Raw genomic sequence first — 26,664 nt, forward strand, 5'->3', positions numbered from 1 at the left:
CTCTTTTTAGATCAGGGGTGCAGAAACGGAAAATATTTCACTAGCCCGCGGGACCAGAACCAACTAAAATTTACTAGCCCGGCAGACTTTCTACTAGTCCGTCAGCCTATAGAATATATTATTGTTCAACAATATTAATATACTCTGTCTTCACTTCAAATGATATGTATTTTTTTCTTTTTTTAAATGACAAAATATTAAGGACGCTTGGTAAGTGATCAACATCGTGTAGCAAACGAAAACAAGACCCAAACCTTGACTGACAAATCAATAAATTTTGAAATACTCTGGTAAATACTAAGTTTTTTTTACATTTCATTTATATAGATTTACAAAATTCAAGTGACATCTCGAAAGTGTTTAACAGAACAATCTACTCAGAACACATGGTGGATTCAAAGCAAAAACAAAATATGTATGTATGTCAGTCAGAAAACGACAGATCAGCCGTCAGACTAGTATTTGCATTTTGTAACTCAGCCGTCAGAATTTGTACTCGCATTTGGCAACCGGGCGAGTACTTTCTGCAGCCCTGTAGATGGTGATAACATCACTTCTAACCAGTGATTGATATCGCTGTTACTTCACTCCTACATACATTTTCAGACATTCATCAAATGTTGTACAATAAATATCAGTATTTAACAAACATCATGGGTAAACATCTACCATACATTATAATTGGTGTATTTTAGCTACTAATATTTAAATTTATAGAATTTAATACCAATGAGCTTGTACTATTAAATAACTGTTAAATTTCTCAACACAAAAAAAAAAGATATGTACTCACATTCTAACGTGGTTATGACACAAAAGAACATATCTCCAAACTTGAGTTTAATTTGTACTTTAAGAAAGTTCACCTACATGGGTCACGACACAGGATGTTAAGTAGTAACAGATTTCTTCTCTGAATATGTACACATACATAATCATAATTACCAGACCAGACATTTTTCACATCAACAACCAATGTTCCCACAGCACGATGTACAATTTCAAACATATTATCATAAATCTCTGAGATTTACGGTGACAATTTGTATATCTTTATTTCAGGGATATGTATTCAGTTAAAGGGACACACCCTAGTTACATTTATTTGTTAACCATTACGGCGTTGTTTTTTTGCTATTAAACCCCATTTTTCACAAATAAAATTGCACTTTACTTACATTTTATTATTTAGAATACACATTTCCATTCACCTGAAGTGCTTTTTGGTAATCCTGATGTTTGTAAAACCACGAAATGCATTTTTTCACAAAACGTGTTGTCGAGAAAAAAACGTTGGTATATCACGTGACCGTTATCATTTTGGTTCGGTTTGTTTTCTCGTGCACGGTTCGCGCAATCAACATCCGATTTGTTGTTGTTCATTTGTGAGATTTTTCTTCACAGTTCGTGAACATTTTCAGTAACAATAAAGTTCAGACAAGTAAGTGTCTCAATACAAAACGTTACAAACCCTTAAAACAAACCCTTAAAACCAATAATTTTGCTAAGTCTTACGATATCTGGAGAGGGGATACAACCAGGACAGAACAGTTGGAACATGTCCAGGAGAGGTGAAAGCAATTGGGACATGGGGATTCCCATGGTATTTATCGATATAAAACCTGCTTTTTCACTCCATTTGATAAAAACGTGATCTAAGTGTGTGGTTTTTTTGGGTGTTTTTTGGGTGTTTTTTTGTGTGTGTGTTACAGGTTTGTAGATTAACTAAATTATAATTTATTTTCGCTGGATGGAACTAGGGTGTGCGGCTTTAATAATTTAATCTAACTGAAACTTTAAAACTCCAAGTGTAAATATATAAAGTTGAGTTTCTCAATGCTAATCAATTACATTTCCATTAAACTATGTTCTAATGGATAATTTGCTTCTTTTTTCTTCTTTAACGATACCTCTAGAGCACATTGGTTTATTAATATGCGGCTATTGGATGGCAAACATCTGGCAAGTTTGAAATAAGAGTCTTAGAGAGGAAAACCAATATTTTTTAACTGATAGTAAGGGATCTTTTAGAAATAAATGCATAAACTTGATAAATAAAAAACAACTTTTGTAGCTAAATAAAGTATTTATTTAAAAAAAGAAAAACAGAATTAAATTAAGTTTCAATCAACCAAAGAAATTGGCAGAAGATTATCAAGGGCAATGGATTTTTTTTTTTAAATTAGCTTTTTGGTGAATTAAGAATGATGTACATTTTCCAAATTTATCTTTGTAATTGGCGATTTGGCAGACAACAGCTAGATTTCAAAGCATGTTACTGTTATCTTTTAAAAGAAGACAATAAAATAAACTGAACTGTGGGGTGGAATTTAGCTCAGTCGGTTGAGCGCTCACATGAGGTGCTTATGTCGCATGATCAAAACACCTCGGTGGATCCATTCAACTGACTGAATTTTTTCACGTTCCAACCAGTGCACCACAACTGGTCAAAGGCTGTGGTATGTGCTCTCCTGTTTGTGCAGTGAGATATAGCCCAATGGGCTCACCAATGAAGACTGATCAAGCGAGCACTTTACTACTGGGATACGTCCTGCCCATATGGCAATTTGGAAGACAGCTTAAACCTGGAGACTAGCACGTTCCAAGCATGTTACTGTTGAGAATTCAGTTTTAAAAGAAGATAATAAAATAAAGTAAGGGATCTTTTATATGTACCATCCCACAGACAGAGTAGTACATACCACGGCCTTTGATATACCAGTTATGATGGACTGGCTGGAACGAGAAATAGACCAATGGGGCCACCGATGGGGATTGATCCTAAACCGACCGCGCATCAAGCGAGCGCTTTACCACTGGGCTAAATCTCGCCCCGGTGCACTGGATGGAGCAAGAAACAGCCCAATGGGCCCCACCGACGGGGATCAATCCTAGACCGACCATGCATCGAGTGAGCACTTTATCACTGGGCTATGTCCCGCCCACTTGGCGATATGGATGACAACAGCTTAAAGCTGGAGACTGGAGTTCCAAACACGTTACTGTTGAGAATATGTTTCAAAAGAAGATAATAAAATAAAGTAAAACTGACCATCCTGGAACACTCTCTCGACGTTGAGGCCGTACGTAGCGCAAGTTTCGTAGTACGCACATCGCTTGAGATCCGACGCCAGTTTCCGCGCCCTCGTGTCGTCGATCAGGCGCGGGTTCGACTCACTTATGGCATCTGAAATAATTAGAAGGAAAAACAAAGATGTTTAAAAACAAAAAATTTTGCAAAGCACCAATTTACATATCCACAATGGAGGACTGCAGCATTGAGAACGATGGTCTGCCCATGCACGGATATGGATAGACATCTGGCAAGGGAAGACAATTCTGCAGTGGAGGAGATAACTCAGGTTGTATAGTATAGTATAGTATAGTATAGTTGTTGTGCTGGCACAGTATGCTGAATAAAGATAATACAAATCTGAATAAAACAAGCATTTTGAGAGTATTGCTAATTGTTTTATTTTACCATATTTCAGATGAAAACTTAACAAAAATTACTTATGGCAACCCCATGACTAACAAAATCCAGTAAGTATTCGAAAGTCTTTATCTGTGAACACGTTTTTAGAAGAAGTCTTTAGCTGAAATAATTCTTAACTCCTTGTAGCAAATTGGTTATTCTCTTTATAATCGACTATCAGTTTTAACTGTTTAAATGTAAACATCCCTCTTCTGACTAAAGCGATTCCATCATGCAGCCATTACGTCATACAACCATATGCACATCACTTAATGTAATATAAATGACGTCATCGTATAATGGTGGTCTTACCACAGCCACACACATGTACAATACAAAACAATACGACTGTCATTTTATTAAAAAAAAAAAAAATGTGTATATAATATTGTTAGTACCGCTGCTTATGAAACTATTCCATTGCATGTTTATGAAAAAAGTGAAAGAAAGAAATGTTTTATTTAACGACGCACTCAACACATTTTATTTATGGTTATATGGCATCAAACATATGGTTATAGACCACAGATAATGAGAAAGGAAACCCGTTGTTGCCATTTCATAGGCTACTCTTTTCGATTAGCAGCAAGGGATCTTTTATATGCACCATCCCACAGACAGGGTAGTACATACCACGGCATTTGATATACGAGTCGTGGTGCACTGGCTGGAATGAGAAATAGCCCAATGGGCCCACCGACGGAGATTCCAGACCGACCGCGATGAAACAAGTGAGTCATATATATCATATATATAACCTGATTCATGAATGGAAACTTTAACTGAATGAATGTGAAGTTCCGCCTGTAGCAAACCAACCAAACGTCACAATTTTTAAGCCAGCCAATCAGTGGCTATAGAATTAATCTGCACACTGTGTGTGCAATCATTGAAAAATATTACCCCAAATATTTTAGCCCACATGGATAACAAGTTATAAAATAAATCAAATATATTATAACATATTCAGAATTGACAAACAAACAAACTGAACAGTGAATATAACATCTTAAAGCGACATACCCTAGTTTTTAAAAATGCATGTCCAACTAAGAAGTAATGATTAAAGAAAAAAGCTCTAGTTATTTTTAGACAGTATTTCCCTATTTTAACATTACAGACTTTATCCTCTCTCCGTTATAATCATATCCAAATGTGTGTTGCAGGTTTGTAGATTACCGGTAACTAAAATTAGTCAATTCTTTACGGGTTAAAACTAGTGTCTGCGCGTTTAATTGTAGCTCATAATCTCAAAACGTTGTCAAAAATTGCTACATGTAAGTTATAAAGTTTAGTAAAAAGTACGTGCATTTTAAAAAACTAAATACTGTAAGTTCTATAGCACCTGACAGTTCTTGAAAAACATAAAACAAATTACCAACAGAATAAGAAGAGTTTTCATCCAAATCCAAACAAAACCAGAAATAGTTCAAATAATAAAACACACGACAACAAACTTTGTTTCACATTTACACCAGTTAACACTATGACAAGACTGGAACACAAAGCTGACTAAATACCTTTTTATGTCTTTAAATATATATATATAACTTCACCTTTATCTAGGAATTCCATAAGAAATGAGAAGAGCTGTGACAAAAAGCTGATAGTGTCTGGCTACAACATTACTTCTAGTACAGTAATGAATTCAGCAGGGAAAAAAAGAGAAAAAATTCCTTGCTGAAACCCGATCGTTGCAGACATTTTGAATAAGAAATATAAACTGTGAAGGAATCCAAGCGAAATGCATGAAGACCACTGCAGTGTAAGAGACGTGACTGACACGTTTGGAGGGCAGAGATACGGTGTCAAAACACAGACAGCCCATCACAGGCTCTCGAGACAAGAGGAAGAACCTAACCTACCACAGGAAATTGCTTCGATCTTCAAACAAATTATCTATCTATGTATGATGGACTTTTTTTGTTTTTCTTCTAAACATACCAGTGAGAAACATTGGTTTGTTTTTGTTTTAACGACACCACTAGAGCACATTGATTTATTAATCATCGGCTATTGCATGTCAAATATGTGGTAGTTTTGACATAATAGTTTTAAAGAGGAACCCAGCTTCATTTTTCCATTAGTAGCAAAGGATTTTAGACAGGATAGCACATACCATGGCCTTTGATATATTCCCTTATAATTGGATGCTTCCCATGGTCTCATTTTAATCTCAATTTGTTTAGTTTTTTGAGAGTTTTTTAAATTACTAACTTATGATCAACTTCATCATCGTCTGCCAGAGTTTCTGCCAGAAAGAAATATTTGGCTAAGGCACTATGGAATTGAATATTTACAATGTGTATGCTGCATGCACCTACTGTTTCCCAGAAAGAAAAGGGGTTAGGTTTAGGGTTAAGGTTAAGAAAATCATACAGTAATGATAAGAGTAAAATTGGGTATGGAGCCATATCCGTTTTACCCTCTGGCAGAAACCCTGTCTGCAGATAAGAACAGAAATCTACTGTTAGCACAACTCCGGGTTTCTGCCAGAGGGTAAAAGAGGTATGGCGTCATACCCAAATAATTTTGCAGTTTTTTGGGGGGTTTTAAGTTAACTTTTTGACAAAATTAATTACTCATCATTATATGATTTTCTCAACCCTAACTCTAAACTTATCCCATTTTCTTTCTGGGGGAGGCCCCCCCACCCCATACCCCCTGTTGACTGTGGTTACATTCAATTCAATAGCGCCATACCGAAAAATTTCTTGCTGTCAGAAACTGCAACTGAATTATTATTCTTTATTATTATTATTATTATTATTATTATTATTATTTTAAATAAAACTCATTAAATCTCAAATTGAGGACAATGGAAATAATTATATATATATATATATATATATATATATATATATCTAGCTTGCATGTGGTTTTTATTCCAAATTGGAATATATCTCATTATGAGCCTCATATAAACTAGTGGTATATGCATGAATAACAACTATCTGAAACATGAAACACTGTTTTTCTGAAATTGATATCTCAAGGACTTAACGAGTTTTGCTACTCTTTAGCAGGTATTTTATTTTCAACTCTTCATCAACAAAATCATTAGTTGAAACCAGAGAAAGGAAAATAATGGATTCATTGTGCAAAGATAAAAATGACACTGGAAAACATTACAGAGTTTTGAAAGTAGGGGGTCAGAATGTTCGTTAGTAAGTGGTAGACTCTGATTTTCGGTGGCCATTAAACCTAATAAACAAATATGAGTAGTTCTGGTTACTCGACCAACATTAAACAAATTTAACCATTTTCGCCAACATTAAACCTTCTATTCCACCTACTGATCTTCAAACCAGTGAGACAGATTTTAGGATAATTGGGGGGGGGGGGGAGGGGGGGTTTGACGGGTTTGGAGGGGGGTAAAGTTATAGACTACCTATACGTACCCTAAAAACAAAATTCACATGTAACCAGAGCCACACTTATTTTTTTATTTGGCCTTACTGATGTCACTACTACCTACTTGTTATGCATCAATTGTACACCATCCCTGTCCCGAGTCAGCCCCCCGATCATATCGGAGGCCGGACTCAGGATAGGCGTGTTCGAAACCCTAGTGATATATGGACATGTTAAACAAGTTACTAAGCTAAGCTAATTGTACACCTCATTGCATTCTGTAGCCGGGTATTTTTCTCAAACAGAGTCCTATTTTCAAGGTTTCCAATAGCCGATGTATTTTTCGTGCTTCATTTTTATTTTCAAAGTTAACCTTTATTTCAACTACCCCACTAGAGCACATTGATTAATTATCATTATCACTGGACATTAACCATTTGGTAATTCTGATACACACTGTTTGGAGGATTTAAAAAAAATAGATTTCTCTATTAGTAAGGAATCTTTCAAAAGCTACAGACAGGACAGCACATATCACAGGCTTCTGTCATACTAGCCATGGGGCACTGATTGGCACGGTGAAAAACCCAAAGGGTCCGCAATAGAGGTTTGATCCTTCAACTTACAACACATCAGAAAAGTGCTCAACCGACTGAGCTAAATCCGGTCCTTATTTTCAAATGTAATGAAATAAACATTTGTTTTGTTTAACGACACCACTAGAGCACACTGATTTATTAATCATCGGCTATTGGATGTCACATTTTGTAATTTTTACATTCTTAGAAGAAACCTATATTCTCCCATTTGATATACCAGTTGTGGTGCTCTGGCCGAAACAAGAAATAGTTCACTAGGCCCACCAATGGGGATTGATCACAGACCGACTACGCACCAGGAGAGCGCTTTACCACTGGACTACATCCCGCCACCAAACGTAATGAACATCCTGGGGTACTAAAAGCTCTACATCAAAGCACAAGGATAGGAACGGTTAAATTGGGGTACAACTAAAGTCTGTCATTCCAGACAAAGAAAGAAATGTTTTATTTAACGACACACTCAACACATTTTATTTACGGTTATATGGTGTCAGACATATGGTTAAGGATCACACAGATATTGAGAGACGAAACCCGCTGTCACCCACTTCATGGACTACTCTTTTTTATTAACAGCAAGGGTTCTTTTATATGGACCATCGCATAGACAGAATAGCACATACCACAGCCTTTGATGTACAAGTCGTGGTGCACTGGCTGGAGTGAGAAATAGCCCAATGGGCCAACTGATGGGGATCGATCCCAAACCGACCACGCATTAAGCGAGTGCTTTACCACTGGGACACGTCTCTCAGAAGTTTTTCACTGGCACCGAAATAAGTCAAGAATGGTTGTTCAGGTTTCCACATGTCAAACAAGTCAAGAACCATAGTTTGTTCTCCATATCTTATTGAACTAAAACTGCACCACCTATATTTTGATCAGTTGTGTGTTATTTACATACACATTGTCATACAGTATTCAGCACTGTGAGAACAGTGACATGAATGAAAAACAAAGTATTACTGTAGCTTTGAAGGTATTTTATAATAATAATGGAAATACAAATATGTCATAACCTATAGGTTACTAGGTGTGTATTTTGTAATAACCTGTACATGGGTTACCAGACACACTGCTTATTTCAATGTCTGTTTTCATCTTTAATCAAGAGCGATCAATTTTCACACCTCAGGGGACTTCTCAACAAAACAGAACTAACGCCTGAGTCATTAGATCAGTAAGACATGGAGGCCGTTAAGCTAAAACAGTGCACTACAGTGGTGTGTTTGTGGAGTGTATAGAGTGACACATGAAACAACAAGCTTATCAGTGCAGCATCCAGCAGAAGAACTAACCCAACACTGAGTCAACAGCAAAACACTCAGTGGAACAATCTCACGATAGGCACAGTTAGGTAAGGAATGGCCCAAATGTACAACACCAGTGTACACTAAATGTATATTGTGTGAAAATAACTGTTCAGCTTAATTAATAACACAACAGACAAGACAATATATTAATGAATGAACAGAATGGAATGAATAAACGAATGAATAAACGAATAAATGAACGAATAAATAAATGAATGAATGAATGAATGAATGAATGAACAAATGAATCAATGAATTAATGAACAAATTAATGAACAAACAAATTAATAAACAAACAAATGAATGAATGAATGAATGAATGAATGAATGAATGAATGAATGAATGAATGAATGAATAAACAAATGAATGAATGAATGAATGATTAAATGAAAGAACTGATGAATGAACAAATGAATGAATGAACAAATGAATAAATGAATGGATGAATGGACGAATGAAAGAATGAATGTCCGTCAGTCAATCATTAAGTTTTTTTCAAGCGTGTCTTCACTTAGTCTTAAGGGTTCATTAAAGCTGCACACCCTAGTTCCATCCAGCGAAAATAAATTATAATTTGGTTAATCTACAAACCTGTAACACACTTAGATCACGTTTTTATCAAATGGAGTGAAAAAGCAGGTTTTATATCGATAAATACCATAGGAATCCCCATGTCCCAATTGCTTGAAATAATTTTGAAAGTTAGTATTCTGATGTCACCGGTAGAAGCACAACAATGCCTACGTCACACGACAAATTTCACAGACTTGGGGTGCATTCGTTTCACCTCTCCTGGACATGTTCCAACTGTTCTGTCCTGGTTGTATCCCCTCTCCAGATATCGTAAGACTTAGCAAAATTATTGGTTTTAAGGGTTTGTAACGTTTTGTATTGAGACACTTACTTGTCTGAACTTTATTGTTACTGAATATTTTCACGAACTGTAAAGAAAAATCTCACAAATGAACAACAAAAGATCGGGATGTTGATTGCGCGAACCATGCACGAGAAAACAAACCGAACCAAAATGATAACGGTCACGTGATATACCAACGTCTGTGACATTAAAAATAGATTGGACCTCGCTTGCTCAACGGTTATTTCTCGACAACACGTTTTGTGAAAAAATGCAAAAAATGCATTTCGTGGTTTTACAAACATCAGGATTACCAAAAAGCACTTCAGGTGAATGGAAATGTGTATTCTAAATAATAAAATGTAAGTAAAGTGCAATTTTATTTGTGAAAAATGGGGTTTAATAGCAAAAAACAACGCCGTAATGGTTAACAAATAAACGTAACTAGGGTGTGTTCCTTTAAGCAAACCTCTTAACATTTTATAATAAGCTAAACTAAAGTGACGAAATGTCTGCTGACCTTGAGTCCCGACTAGAATAAGAGGTATTTCTGCTGCATTGCGGAAGTGCGTCATCTTTGCGTAGTAGCTGTACACGGCCTGGAAGCTGAGCTCATTCTCCAGACTGAACACAAACACAATCGCATCCACCCAGTGTGTGAACTGAAACAAAGAAAATTTACATAGAAACATTCATTCATTGGATTTGAATTAAAACAAAAAACTAAATAATACATCATCACCCAGTGTCTGAAGCAAAAGAAATCAATGGAAACGAACTTTTGTTTTAAGTTAGTTTGTTTTGTTTAACAACACCACTAGAGCACACAGATTCATTAATCATAGGCTATTGGATATCAAACATTTGGTAATTTTGACATAGTCTTACAGAGGAAATCCACATTTTTCCATTAGTAGCAAGGGATCTTTTATATGCACCATCCCACAGACAGAACAGTACATACCACAGCCTTTGATAAACCAGTCGTGGTGCACTGGTTGGAACGAGAAATAGTTCAATGAGCCCACCAATTGGGATTAATCACAAACTCACTGTGCATCAAGCGAGCGCTTTACCACTGGGCTACGTCCCCCCCCCCCCCCCAAAAAAAAACAAATAATACACCATCCAGTATGTAAATGAAGGAAATGTTTTATTTAACGACGCACTCAACACATTTTATTTACGGTTATATGGTGTCAGACTTATGGTTAAGGACCACACAGATATTGAGGGAGGAAACCCGCTGTCGCCACTTCATGGCCCACTCTGTTCGATTAACAGCAAGGGATCTTTTATATGCACCATCCCATAGACAGGATAGCCAGTGTTCGAGATTAATGGTATCCCGATATCCAGGGGATACCAGAATTTAATTTTGGATACCAGACTTAAAGAACCCAGTATCCCACCGGGATACCATATAATACTAAATTCTCAGGTGGGATACCAGATTTTGAAATGTTAGTATTCAACTGGGATACTGGCCAAAATTTTTAATCTCGAACACTGATAGCACATACCACGGCCTTTGATGTACCAGTTGTGATGCACTGGCTGGAACAAGAAATAGCCCAATGGGCCCACCGATGGGGATCGATCCCAAACCAGTAAACGTAACTGCCTTTCACTACTGATTTTCTGATCAAATTCGCCAAATTGCTAAATTAATTTTGGATTCCATCTTAAAACCTTATACAACATTTTGCTTACAGAGAGAAAAAGAAACAACTAAATACTGTTGGCTACTCTTAGATATACACAAGTGGTCGGAATAGATCTATCAAGTGATGAGGATTGATCCACCAACCCATCACACTCCAAGCAACCACTCTACCACTGTGATGGAATGAGGATTAACCCAATGTAAAAATGTACATTCTTGTCCCAAGACATATTAAGTGGTTCCTTGGGCAACCATTTTCTTTAAAGAAACAAATTAAACAAAAAGACTGAGTCACCATCAAATGTTTTAATTTTCCTTTTTCAAAACATCCACATCATTTTGAAGCTGAAAATTTATTTGAGCTGCTGGTGTAGTGTAAACAAAATCCTAGCCATTAAATGTACATTTAATTTCAGTCCAATTTTAGTTATCAAATGTCTGTTACAACTCATCAATTCTCCATGCCTATTGTTTTATTAATGTTAATGTTGGAAATCAGTTGGAATTTCAGTTATAATTGGTAATTACACAATAGGTTAGAATTACATGAATGTAAGAATTCATCTATTGTCAGGTTCACTGAGATAGAACCTACATATCACTAATTTAAAAAAAAAAAATTAACTTATCTACATATGACTGAAAAGCAACATTAACCCCAACATATTTAGGTAATTCTCACATACAATCTTAAAATGGAAACTCGCTACATTTTTCAATTAGTGGCAAGGGATCTTTTATATGCACCATGCCAGACAGGACAGCACATACCACAGCCTTTGATTTATTGCCCATATGGGCAGATACAAGCATGGGGGGGGGGGGATCTTTCCCTAGGAAAAAAAACAAAAAACCATTTCTTCCCCATGATATGTTTTCACATCATAATCAATCTTTCACTATAGGTGGTTAATTGTGTGTAACAACTAACTTTCATCATCAGCAATACGTACGTCACAGCTGTGACGCAATGGTGCCTCTTGTTCCCAACTTGCAAACTTGTTTTCAATAACAGTATTGTTTGAAAATCTTCCATAAAATTATAAAGACTGACAATGGGTAATAAATAGAATACCCAACTTGCTACTCGGCAATACCGTTTATCTTGCACTTGCTAACTGATGTGGTCCTTTGGCTCAGGAAGGACTACATTAATTCACTCGTGCAAGATAAACAGTATTGCTGAGTAGCGAGTTGGGTATTCTCTAAATATCAGTTGTGGAGCATTGGCTAGAGTGATCCTAGACCAACCGTGCATCAGGCAAGCACTTTTCCACTGGGTTACATCCTTCCTTCACAATGGGATCGATTGTGGATAAGCCATGGTAAAAAAATTCAACTACCATAATAAATGGTGCTGGGTAGAATTCTAAATAATTGGCTTTCCCCCACCCACCCCCAAATTCTGTAATGAATTGCGTACCTGCATTTCGGGAGCACCTCCTTCATCTCTTATCAAGAGAAGATAACTCTGTCCATCACTAACAACTTCCTTCTTAAATCTTCCACCTGTATATAATAAAAGTAAAATTTTAGAATATTCATTATCTAACAAGCATTCTGATAGTACTGCTAAAGCAATACCTGTCCCCTACCAGGCAAAATTAATAAAAATAACTCTCCTAAGTTCAATGGCCATAACTCTGTGAAAATAGTATATTACCTTCATTTGCACTTTTAAGAAAATCCCAGACATAAACTAAAAAATGCATTTAGAAAGAAGTGATTAACTGCATTTAAAATAAGTGATACTGCTTTCTAACACGAGTAAAAAGAATTGAGTAATGGGGTCCAGATTAGGTGATACTGCTTTCTAACATATGTAAAAAGATCAGAGTAATGGGGTCTAGATTAGGTGATACTGCTTTCTAACAGGTAAAAAGATCAGAGTAATGGAGTCTAGATTAGGTGATACTGCTTTCTAACAGGTAAAAAGAATTTAGTAATGGGGTCTAGACTAGGTTATACTGCTTTCTGACACAAGTAAAACAATTTGAGTAAAGGGATCTAGATAATGTTTTCTAACAGGCAAAAAGAATTGAGCAATGGGGGTCTAGATTAGGTGATACTGTTTTCTAACACAAGTAAAAAAAATTGAGTAAAGAAATCTAGATAATGTTTTCTAACAGGCAAAAATAATTGAGCAATGGGGTCTAGATTAGGTGATACTGCTTTCTGCCACAAGTAAAAAGAATTGAGTAAAGAGATCTAGATAATGTTTTCTAACAGGCAAAAAGAATTGAGCAATGGGGTCTAGATTAGGCGATACTGTTTTCTAACAAGTAAAAAAAATTGAGTAAAGAGATCTAGATAATGTTTTCTAACAGGCAAAAAGAATTGAGCAATGGGGTCTAGATTAGGTGATAATGCTTTCTGCCACAAGTAAACAGAATTGAGTAATGTCGTCTAGATTTGGTGATACTGCTTTATAATAGGTAAAAAGATCAGAGTAATGAGCTCTAGATTAGGTGATACTGCTTTCTAACAGGTAAAAGGAATTAAGCAACGGGGTCTAGCTTAGGTGACACTACTTTCCAACACAGGTAAAAAGACACGAGTAATGGTGTCAAGATTAGGCGATACTGCTTTCTAACGAACCTTCAGGTGATTCTTCCTGCATGAAGGACCCAGTCAGATAACGATGTACAAGCGCTGACTTCCCACTTTGTACACTTCCCAAAATACCCTGAAACACAAACAATTACCATCAAAAATCTCTTTAGAAAAACATCAACACATTTTTATTTTACGGTTATATGGCGTCAGACATATGGTTACGGACCACACAGAGTTTGTGAGGAAACCCGCTGTCGCCACTACATGAGCTACTCTTTCCGATTAGCAGCAAGGGATCTTTTATTTGCACTTCCCACAGGCAGGATAGTACAAACCATGGCCTTTGTTGAACCAGTTATGGATCACTGTGCAAGTGGTTTACACCTACCCATTGAGCCTTGCGGAGCACTCACTCAGGGTTTGGAGTCGGTATCTGGATTAAAAATTCCATGCCTCGACTGGGATCCGAACCCAGTACCTACCAGCCTGTAGACTGATGGCCTAACCACGACGCCACCGAGGCCGGTTATCAAGTATAGAGTCCTGCATTTGATGAGGAAATGGTTCATCTGTATTATACTATTAACGTATCTCCCATCTCCCTGTGAGGGGGCGGATATATTCTTTTGTAATAACATTTTATTTATACCATGTAGCCATAGACCCATCAGGAATAAAGTAATTATGATGTCTCCAAACTCCATGCATTCAATTCTGAAAAGAATGGATGTTCAATGACACCCCAGCACAAAAGAAAATTAGCTACTGGTGTTACAGAAGATATCCGAACAAATGAAAATCTGTACAAATATTTTGTGGTAAAAACGGTGTATGGAAGGAGGAGGAAATGTTTTATTTAATGACGCACGGAACACATTTTAATTACGGTTATATGGCATTAGACATGGTTAAGGACCACAGAGATACTGAGAGAGGAAACCCGCTGTCGCTGCTTCATGAGCTAAGCTTTTCAATTAGCAGCAAGGGATCTTTTATATGCGCCTTTCCAGACAGGATAGTACATACCACGGCCTTCGTTACACCAGTTGTGGAGCACTGGCTGGAACGAGAAATAGCCCAATGATCCACTGACTGGGATCGATCCTAGACAGACCGCGCATCAAGTGAATGCTTTACCACTGGGTTACGTCCCGCCCGAAAATCGTATATAGAGTTTTGGAATTATGCCTCCCACTACTCCTATGTGATCCAGAACACACTGTGAAACAAACTGATTAATTGCTATTGGGCAGCTATTTAAGATATTGAGCATTGATACATTTAAAGGGACATTCCGGAGTTGGCTGCATTGTAAGATGTTTCCGACTAATAAAATATTTCTATGATTAAGCTTACATAAATATATTTTCTTGTTTAGAATATCAGTGTCTGTATATTCAATGTGTTTCTGGTCGTCTTAATATCTGTAAGAAGCCCAAACTGGATTTTGTCTTCAAATAATTTCATACATACGAAAACAAATATTTTAGGAAATAAAATAAAAATTTAACCTAGTTAAATAATTAATTATGCAGAAAAATATATTTGATATGTAATTACAATCGTTAAAAAGCCTCTGTTAGTCGATAACATCTTCAAAATTGCAGCAAACTCAGGAATGTCTCTTCTTTTTACAGTAATTTTCTCTCTTTTTTAATTGACATGGCAAGGGGAGGTAAAATATACTCTTCTTAAACTAGTTTCTGGTGAGCCACAATGATCCCCATAAATTAGCTCACCATAAACGTCCAGGTCTGGAGCTCAACACTGAAACGGCCCTAATTTAATTTCAGCAGTCCGTGTGTAATTTTCACAGCTCACTTTTCTCTCATTCCAGTCATAAAAATGGTTTTGGAATCTGCTATCTTGTCATGAAGTCCCTTATGAGATAACACTAGCTAGTAAAGGCAGATGCCTCAAGCATTAAAACCTTATCAGTGCACACCAATTAAAACTTCAGTCCAGATGTTTGGAAGTGCCCTAATGCTCCACACACTCCCTACTGGTACACAAATCAAGTCATAAATTTTCTTATCTGCTGTACGCCAAAATCTCAGATAAGTGGATATATAAAACATAATTTCAGTGAAAGCATGGAATTACATTCACCAGAGCTTTTTTTCAAGAAGCATATGATATTTAGTTTGGTCTGATCAGAAAATCAGTCAGAAGATAAATAATTGTGGAACAAATTTTTACATCTTGCACTGGCCTTGTTGGTGTCGTGGTTAAGTCATCGGACATAAGGCTGATAGGTACAGGGTCTCGGTACCGACTCCCACCCAGAGCGGGTTTTAGCAACTGAATGTTTAGGACCACTATACCCTCTTCTCTCTCACTAACAACTAACCACTATCCTACTGTCCTGGACAGACAGCCCAGATAGCTGAGGTGTGTGCCCAGTACAGCGTGCTTGAACCTTAATTGGATATAAGCACTAGCCCCACTTTACTTTAAGTTAATACAATTTTGCTAAATAATAGTAATTATCAGATATGTCTCTTAAAGAGGGAGATAGAGCTTAAAAACACTAACGTTGGTGGGTTGGAGTGGGACCAGGATATTCATATTTACAAGAGACTTAACTGCAACATTTGACAAAAATTGCTTCACTAGCCGTAAGGCATGGCAATAGTAGTTTTTTACTAGTGCAACACTGAATATCACTAGCCATGGGAGTGGGGCTACCATAATCTAGAAGCCCTGTCGGGCATGGCAATAGTAGTAATTTACTAGCCCAACATTGAATATCACTAGCCATGGGAGTGGGGCTACCATAATCTAGAAGCCCTGTCGGGCATGGCAATAGTAGTTATTTACTAGTCCAACACTGAATATCACTAGCCATGGGAGTGGGGCTACCATAATCTAGAAGCCCTGTCGGGCATGGCAATAGTAGTTATTTACTAGTCTAACACTGAATATCACTAGCCATGGGAGTGGGGCTACCATAATCTAGAAGCTCTGTCGGGCATGGCAATAGTAGTTATTTACTAGCCCAACATTGAATATCACTAGCCATGGGAGTGGGGCTACCATAATCTAGAAGCCATGCCTGGCATGGCAATAGTAGTTATTTACTAGTCCAACATTGAATATCACTAGCCATGGGAGTGGGGCTACCATAATCTAGAAGCCCTGTCGGGTATGGCAATAGTAGTTCTTTACTAGTCCAACATTGAATATCACTAGCCATGGGAGTGGGGCTACCATAATCTAGAAGCCCTGTCTTACTGAATGTAAAAATAAGATATCATCTAGCCATACTGCAGGGTTTCTGCCAGAGGATACACCATAGTCTGCAAAGGTCCATCCGTGGTTGTGTAAAAAATATATTTGACATATTTTGAGACAAAGAAACATTTCAAATTTACTTCCCAGAATGCAGGAAAACGCATCTCCTGCATTCTAGATTAAAAAAAATTTCGGGGGGCATGCCTCTGGACTCCCCTAGCAACTCCGGCCATCGATTACGCACCCCCATATAAATTTCTGCGTACGGGCCTGACCTACATACACTAAATGTTGGAAAATAATGAATAGATTTTTTCAAATTTTTAGATACCATATATCACTGCCTATAAGCCAACCTTGCCTATAAGTAGAGTCCCTAATTTCAAGACCTGAATTAAAAAAAAAAATTATTGGTCCGTTTATAAGTCGACCCATAAAAAATTACCAACAAATATTATGACAGTAAGAGAAGTGTTGTTTAAAATTTGTCACAGCATATGAAATGCAGTGTCCCATTTCAGAACATTTCAAACCCATAACCACTTAGTCAGGACACTTATGGTCTGTTTCGTTTTTCTTATGTACCCTCAAAAATAATTTTCTGGCGGATGCAAATAAAAACCCATCTCTGATTTGTGACATACTCTGAAGAAGAAGCTGAACATTACTTTTACCACCAGTTTTACATACAGGTACTAAAAATAAATCAGTTCACATTATAGACTGATCTAGCTCTCCCTTCCACACTCATTGGAAAATGTTTGGAACAGGTGCCAAGTGGTTGCTATGCAATAATGTTTTTTAATAAAACCCTGTTGGAGAAAGGATCCACTGAGGAGATCTGATCCTGAAACAAAAGCAGCTCAGGCAAGCGCTCTACAGACCGAGCTAGATCTCACTGGTGTGCATATTATACAGAGGAAAATAAGGTTCATGTCAAACACAGCTTCTAGATTATGGTAGCCCCACTCCCATGGCTAGTGATATTTAATGTTGGGCTAGTAAATAACTACTATGGCCATGCCAGACAGGGCTTCTAGATTATGGTAGCCCCACTCCCATGTCTAGTGATATTCAATGTTGGGCTAGTAAATAACTACTATCACCATGTCAGACAGGGCTTCTAGATTATGGTAGCCCAACTCCCGTGGCTAGGGATATTCAATGTTGGGCTAGTAAATAACTACTATTGCCATGCCTGACATGGCTTCTAGATTATGGTAGCCCCACTCCCGTGGCTAGGGATATTCAATGTTGGGCTAGTAAATAACTACTATTGCCATGCCTGACATGGCTTCTAGATTATGGTAGCCCCACCCACTCCCATGGCTAGGGATATTCAATGTTGGGCTAGTAAATAACTACTATTGCCATGTCAAACACAGCTCCTATATTATGGTAGCCCCACTCCCGTGGCTAGGGATATTCAATGTTGGGCTAGTAAATAACTACTATTGCCATGTCAAACACTGCTTCTATATTATGGTAGCCCCACTCCCGTGTCTAGTGATATTCAATGTTGGGCTAGTAAATAACTACTATTGCCATGCCAGACAGGGCTTCTAGATTATGGTAGCCCCACTCCCATGGCTAGTGATATTCAATGTTGGGCTAGTCAATAACTACTATCGCCATGTCAGACAGGGCTTCTAGATTATGGTAGACCCACTCCCATGGCTAGTGATATTTAATGTTGGGCTAGTAAATAACTACTATGGCCATGCCAGACAGGGCTTCTAGATTATGGTAGGCCCACTCTCATGGTTAGCGATATTTAATGTTGGGCTAGTAAATAACTACTATGGCCATGCCAGACAGGGCTTCTAGATTATGGTAGCCCCACTCCCATGTCTAGTGATATTCAATGTTGGGCTAGTAAATAACTACTATTGCCATGCCAGACAGGGCTTCTAGATTATGGTAGCCCCACTCTCATGGTTAGTGATATTTAATGTTGGGCTAGTAAATAACTACTATGGCCATGCCAGACAGGGCTTCTAGATTATGGTAGCCCCACTCCCATGTCTAGTGATATTCAATGTTGGGCTAGTAAATAACTACTATCGCCATGTCAGACAGGGCTTCTAGATTATGGTATCCCCACTCCCGTGGCTAGGGATATTCAATGTTGGGCTAGTAAATAACTACTATTGCCATGCCTCACAGAGCTTCTATATTATGGTAGCCCCACCCACTCCCATGGCTAGGGATATTCAATGTCGGGCTAGTAAATAACTACTATTTCCATGCCAGGCATGGCTTCTAGATTATGGTAGTCCCACTCCCATGGCTAGTGATATTCAATGTTGGGCTAGTAAAAAACTACTATTGCCATGCCAGGCATGGCTTCTAGATTATGGTAGTCCCACTCCCATGGCTAGTGATATTCTATGTTGGGCTAGTAAATAACTACTATTGCCATGCCCGACAGAGCTTCTAGATTATGGTAGCCCCACTCCCATGGCTAGTGATATTCAATGTTGGGCTAGTAAATAACTACTATTGCCATGCCAGACAGGGCTTCTAGATTATGGTAGCCCCACTCCCATGGCTAGTGATATTCAATGTTCGGCTAGTAACTAACTATTATTGCCATGCCCAACGGCTGGTGAAACAAATTTGTCAAATGTTGCAGTTAAGTCTATTTTGTAAATATGAATATGCTGCTCCCACCCTAAACCCCAATGTTAGTGTTTTTAAGCTCTATCTCCCTCTTTAGGTGACATATCTGACTATTACTATTATTTAGTAAAATTGTATTAAAGGAAGGGTCAACTCAAACAAGAGCCTTATGTGGTGGAAAGATGCATACCCAGACCACCAACACATACTGACACTAACAAATGAAAAATGCGTAATTTTAGAGTTAATAAAAAACCATGATTATTCCTGCTAACTGGGGGCAGCCATTTCGTTACGTTTTTGTGACGTCCGGTGGTATAGCTTGGGGCAAAGTGACGTCAGCTCCGTCCAACTCCTCTATGCACAGTGTAAACAAACGCTCTAATTTAACCGTTTTATTAATGAACTATACGATTATACTTGTTGATATTAAGCAATAATGTGCATTATAGATTGTTGGCCTATGCATACCAGGCCAAATGCCTTAATTGGCCCCTCCTTTAACATAAAGTAAAGTAGGACTAGTGAATTTTAAATTGTGGCAAATAAATGTTTTTATTAAATTTTAATAACTGATCCCATGGCTAGTGGATTTTAATTTTATAAAAATTCTAGAAGCCCTGATTCAGACGTATGACAACTGTGAAATGGGTCCTTCTGATGAGCCGTAACGTATCTTATATACGCTCTTAGTAACTGACACTGTAACTGCATTCTTAGTTAATACATACCAATTTCAGATCTGGTACAGATCGACTTAAGGTCCATTCTTGGCTGTTCACGAACGAATCTGAAAATACACCATGAAACATTATATATATTACGTAACAAATTAATCTGAAAATAGACCACAAAACATTATATTAATTACGTAACAAATGAATCTGGAAATAGACCACAAAACATTATATTAAATTATATTAATTATGTAACAAATGAATCTGAAAATATACCACAAATATATTAATTACGTAACAAATTAATCTGAAAATAGATCACAAAACATTATATTAATTACATAACAAATGAATCTGAAACAAACCACAAAACATTAATTATATTAATTATGTAATGAATACGTCTGAAAATAAACCACAAAATAATGACCTAAATAATAATGATGTCATGAATTTACATGTAGTCTCACAGGATTTAAATATTACATATAACTGTTACAATGGCTAATTTGGCTACCGACAGCGCGAGCCCTGGTAACATGTCGTTAAATATGCTTTTCCCATAAATGTTTGTTACAATATTTTCACTAAATCTGAATAGAATTTTTTTTTTTTTTTTAAACTGTTTTGATAATATTGGCTAAGTTATACATGTAAACAAGTGGATGGGCTTTTGGGTTTTTTCTTCTGTTTTTTTTTTTTATATGGACAGCCTTAAGATTTTTTTTTTTAACCTAAATAAATAATACATTTCAAACCTGGTTTGGTTGGTAGGATTTGCTTTTATTACCATAACGTCTCTGATAAGGCATAAAAATAATTCCGATGGCTTAAGGCAAACAAAATAACTTTTCATTTTGTCCAAGTATTTGTGTACTGAATCCACTAGTGCATACACATGTATATTTTATGTGTGTGTAATTACCACATACAACATAGCAGCATCTGATGTAATGCCATTTATCCACAATTGCCAAGCTGAACAACACACACCCAACAGCTGACCTTAAAGCAGAGAAATGCTAGTAGAAATAAACAATGAATGAATGAATTAAATGAATGAATTAATGTTTAACGACACCCCAGCACGAAAAATACATCGGCTATTGGGTGTCAAACTATGGTAATGTAAATAAAGTGATGATCAACATCAACATAAAAATTCAAGGTTTAAACAAAAACAGTGTAAAGAACTGTGCAAAAATACAAATACAAATATCACAGAATTTTACGGACACCGAATTTTACTCTAAACTTCAATTTGTGCTGTATTGGCCATTCTCAAAGAGAATGTTACACCCCTGCACCACGGTGAGGTTACAGCACGCGCAGGGGTAAACAATGAATGAAGGCACAACAAACTCTGTTGATCAATGGAAAACACCAGTCACAGATTTGTGAGAAATTATAAACATTGCATCTCCATTTGCTGTAAGGTGTTACAAAAATACTGATTTAAAGGGAAAATATGCAGTAATAACTACAGTTATAGACACATAACTACAGTTATAGACACGTAAGTAAAGTTATAGACACGTAAGTACAGTTATAGACACATAACTACAGTTATAGACACATATGTCTCTATCTTAAAATGCATGTTTTAAAAAAAATTAACAAATTAAAATTTTAAAAAATCTATTAATTTTTTTTTTTTTTTAAATGTTTGCTGAATATTCATAGGTGTAACTATAAACCAAGTTTAGGAATTATAGTTAAGTTTGTACTAAACGTAAATGTTGATGATGTCACTGCTGCCACCATAAAAGTAATACCAATATCTGGCCGTTTTCCCTATTATCATACTAATTTTACAAAACAAGTGTTAGGATTCTTGTATTGCCCAAGCGATCCATATTATTGTTATTATTTTATGAACAACAATGACTGTCAAACATGTTTCAAACATAGCTAACACGAGACAATGAAATGACATTATTTTCAGAAATGAAGCAACATCATGTTACAACATTGCTTCCCAAAATTATGTCATTGGTTGGTCATGTGATTACACTAGTTATTACATGTGCTGCGTATAGTTATTACATGTGCTGCGTATAGTTTTTATAAAACATTAATTAAGGATGGACGTATGGACAGACAGAAGTTTGTTTTGTTTTAACAACACCACTACAGCACATTGATTATTAATCATCGGCTATTGGATGTCAAACATATGGTAATTTTGACATATAGTCTTAGAAAGGAAACCCACTATATTTTTCCATTAGTATCAAGGGATTTTTTATATGCACCATCCCACAAGATAGCACATACCACGGTCTTTGAGCGAGCGCTTTACCACTGGGCTACATCACCCCCCCCCCCCCCCCCCCCCCCCCCCCCCCGTCAAAGACAGTCATATAAAAATGGTATAAATATGGTATGAAGCCTGGAGTAATATGAGTTTTCTAGCCATGTAGAAGCTAGCTCCTTCAGTCTTACATACCGGTAAGAAAGAAAGAAATGTTTTATTTAACGACGCACTCAACAAATTTTATTTACGGTTATATGGCGTCAGACATATGGTTAAGGACCACACACATTTTGAGAGGAAACCCGCTGTCGCCACTACATGGGCTACTCTTTCCGATTAGCAGCAAGGGATCTTTTATTTGCGCTTCCCACAGGCAGGATAGCACAAACCATGGCCTTTGTTGAACCAGTTATGGATCACTGGTCGGTGCAAGTGGTTTACACCTACCCACTGAGCCTTGCGGAGCACTCACTCAGGGTTTGGAGTCGGTATCTGGATTAAAATCCCATGCCTCGACTGGGATCCGAACCCAGTACCTACCAGCCTGTAGACCGATGGCCTAATCACGACGCCACCGAGGCCGGTAAGAAGGAGATTGTTTAATCCTCACTATACCACTTCATTTAGTCATTCCAACTATCTTCGTGCATATATCCAATTAAGGTTTAAGCACACTGTCCTGGGCACAAACAACAGCTATCTGGGCTGTCTGCCCAAGACAGTGAATTACTGCTGTTAGTGAGAAAGAAGTTGGTGTAGTGGTCTTACACCTGACTACCGAGTTGCTAAAACTCATTCTGGATGGGAGCCGGTATGGGAACTGGGAAACTCTTTTTACGTGCCCCTATCCACAAGGGTTCAGGCACGCCCACCCCGGATTCAGCCTCTGACTACGCCAGTGACCGACTCCGGGGCGGGGGGGGGGGGGGGGGGGTGTGTGAGAGAGGTGAAGGTGACAATTTTTAATAGTGTGGCAAGACCACTTAAAAACAAAGCCAAAGTTAAAAATAATTTGGGATCTATCATTACATATGTTTATATTTATGTTAATATAAAAGCACCATAATTATAATTAAACCTATAACATTCTATTGTTTTATAATATAATTAGTAGGTGCATAATTATAATTACATTTTCAATCGGGCAGTTCAAAAATAATATATACTATACTTATACATTTAATAATAATATCTATACATACATATACATTATATATATATATATATATATTTATTTTTAATTTCTTAATATAATTATGTAACTTTAGCCCTAGAGGTAAAAGGATTCGCAAAGGGGGGAACCCAGCGCCACCGAGCAGTCCAGCGTTCCAACAGGCGGGGGCCCAATAAGGTAAATCCGGATTTCCATGGGGGGGGCGATCCAGGGGGGGGGGAGGCCTCCCTACCGGCCCAAACCGCCAACGCCCTATCGCACCCAAATATGCACCCTACCACGGTAAAAATGCTAAGAGGAAAGATTTAACAATAATAACTCACTTTATTATAACAATTAATTAAAAGTATAATAACTATACCATACTTAAATAAAATCTAAAACACATTCACACACAGCCATAAATTCCGCCCATGAAGGGCGGCACAGACACTGCCAGGTGTCCGCGCCGCCAAGTCAAGGCAGAAAAACAACATTCACGCAACCACTCTCACACTAGGTTCAGATTATACTTTTTGGCCAGCTAAAAGCGCGGACCAAATAGAAAACATTTATAACGGGACCGGGTTCTAATTGGTCAGAACCCGGGCCCAAAAAGCCAATCGCCCCAGCACCCAATAGTTAATCATTCCAGTAAAGATAACAGTGAAGAGTAGACGTGCTAGCAGCGGCCAGCAAAGAAAGAAGAAAAGTGGAGCGAAAGTTTCCATACGGTTAGATTGGGAGAAGTAGTGAAGAATACCGGACAGGATAATGTCCCAAGGTTACCCACGGCAAGACCCGGCTCTCCGGATATCACCGAATGGCACCTCGGGAACACTCGTGAGCGGCATTCAGCAATTAAGACAGAAGAAAGAATACACAGTGTGTGTTAGAAGTGAACCGGATCGATATTCGACACTCAGTATGGAAGGGTGCGTTGCGATTGGCTGAATCTCGATCCCTAGTCGGAGTCGTTTGAGATAAAAAAAAGGCCAGTGTTAAGAAACAACAGGCGAAGATTGAGCAGCTGCGATTGGCTGGATTTCGATTCCTTATCTGGAAAAAAAAGAAAGAAAGGAATGTGGATGTTACAACTCTCCAGCCAATCGCCAACCTGTGAATGAAGATTATTGTGTGTAGGCTGTTCGGTGTCTCTAAAATTGTTTAAAAAGAAAAACCCAGTCCCTACCAGCCTTATAAATGTCTTAAGTGGCTTAAGTAGCTTAACCACAACACCACTGAGGCCGATAAGGATACCAGTTATACAACTATGATTCCGTTACAGACTGGGATTCCCCCCACCCCATCTCCAACATCCACTCTTGATAACTTCTCTTTGTAAAGACAGAAAATTTTAATCTAGATGTCATTAAATCAAAGTGTTTCAGGGCACCCACATAGAATCTAATCACACTGCTCCATCTGCATGTTCATCGGAGTAATAAATAATGCATTATCATGATCTAGATTTAAGCCGGTTACAGCAGACTCAACTGTATAACATTTCACAATACGAGGACACTGTGTAATTCTATAAACTTCTTTATAAAAGATTACACACACCAAAGACTTCATAAACAACAGGATAGGGCTATCAGTGGGAAATTCTATCCGGTGGTCTGTGACTTGTAGGTTACTTCTTCTGGAGTCGGTTGTAGGAAATTGAGAAGCAGTTTGTTTTGTTTAATGACACCACTAGAGCATATTGATTTATTAATCATCAGCTATTGGATGTAAAACATTTGGTAATTTTTATATATAGTCTTAGAAAGGAAACCCGCTACATTTTTCCATTAGTAGCAAAGGATCTTTTATATGCACTTTCCCACAGACAGGAAAGCACATACCACTGCCTTTGATATACTAGTTGCGGTGCACTGGGTGGAACGAGAAATAGCTCAATGGGCCCACCGACGGGGATCTATCCTTGACTGACCGTGCATCAAGCAAGCACTTTACCACTTGGTTACATCCCGCCAAAGGAAATTGGGAGTCACATGTTTAATTTTACATATTTTTACGGTTATTTCTATTTGTTGTACAGCCTACACTGTACCAACATTCAATTTTCAGTACTTTTATTTTGGAGGGGGCAGGGGGGCAGGGGAGTGGGGAGTATGCAAGGGTGAAAACAAGTCAATTTTGATGCATCACTAATACTCCTTTGTCACTGCTGCGTCAGATTCCTGGGTCACCGAGAGTCCCGAGAGTCCCGACAGGACCCAAGCTTTCTGCCAGTAAATAATATGAGAAGGAAGAAAATGTTTTATTTAATGACGCCCTCAACACATTTTATTTATGGTTATATGTCGTCGGACATACAGTTAAGAACCACACAGATATTGAGGGAGGAAACCCACTGTCTCCACTTCATGGGCTACTCTTTTCGATTAGCAGCAAGGTATCTTTTATATGCACCATCCCATAGACAGGATAGCACATACCACAGTCTTTGATGTACCAGTTGTGGTGCACTGGCTAGAACGAGAAATAGCCCAATGGGCCCACTGACAGGGTTCGATCCTAAACCGACAGTGCATCAAGCGAGCGCTTTATCACCAGGCTACGTCCCCCCCCCCCCCCCCCCCACTACTAAGACATTATGGATTTGAAATGCTTTGAAACTGGACAATGCATCTCATGTGCTTTAACACATTTCTAATAGCAGTTCTTTTGCTATCATCTATCTAAAAATTATTAAAATATATCCATTAGTTTCAAAGATGTTAGGATACGTAACTAAGGAGCTGGCTCTAGCCAAGTTGGTGAAGCACTTGTTTGAGGTGCTTGATTGGGCTTTTTCTCATCTCAACCAGAGCCTGGTGCAGACCTGTCAACCTTTAGTCAAGAGAAAGCAGGAGGTGTGTGTTGAAAAAGCAGGAGATTTTGTCAAAA

The 26,664-nt window shown here is 37.8% G+C and overlaps 1 protein-coding gene across 10 annotated transcripts in view; it reads right to left on the minus strand.

The window, feature by feature from the left end:
* Positions 1-26,664, minus strand: part of LOC121385171 (arf-GAP with GTPase, ANK repeat and PH domain-containing protein 1-like) — a 128,377-nt gene that overhangs the window by 76,959 nt on the left and 24,754 nt on the right. For 9 of the 10 annotated variants that reach the window (XM_041515728.1, XM_041515727.1, XM_041515724.1 and 6 more), the window contains exons 2-6: positions 20,411-20,469; positions 13,866-13,953; positions 12,691-12,776; positions 10,122-10,263; positions 3,053-3,187 (exon numbers count right to left, since the gene is read on the minus strand). In XM_041515728.1, coding sequence (XP_041371662.1) covers positions 3,053-3,187; positions 10,122-10,263; positions 12,691-12,776; positions 13,866-13,953; positions 20,411-20,469 — 510 coding nt within the window. Of the gene's footprint in view, positions 1-3,052; positions 3,188-5,031; positions 5,079-10,121; positions 10,264-12,690; positions 12,777-13,865; positions 13,954-20,410; positions 20,470-26,664 lie in introns of those variants that run through there. The other variant, XM_041515729.1, reaches the window with a different exon arrangement.

This window comes from Gigantopelta aegis, chromosome 11, assembly GCF_016097555.1.
Source record: "Gigantopelta aegis isolate Gae_Host chromosome 11, Gae_host_genome, whole genome shotgun sequence".
NCBI classification, from domain to species: Eukaryota; Metazoa; Mollusca; class Gastropoda; order Neomphalida; family Peltospiridae; genus Gigantopelta; species Gigantopelta aegis.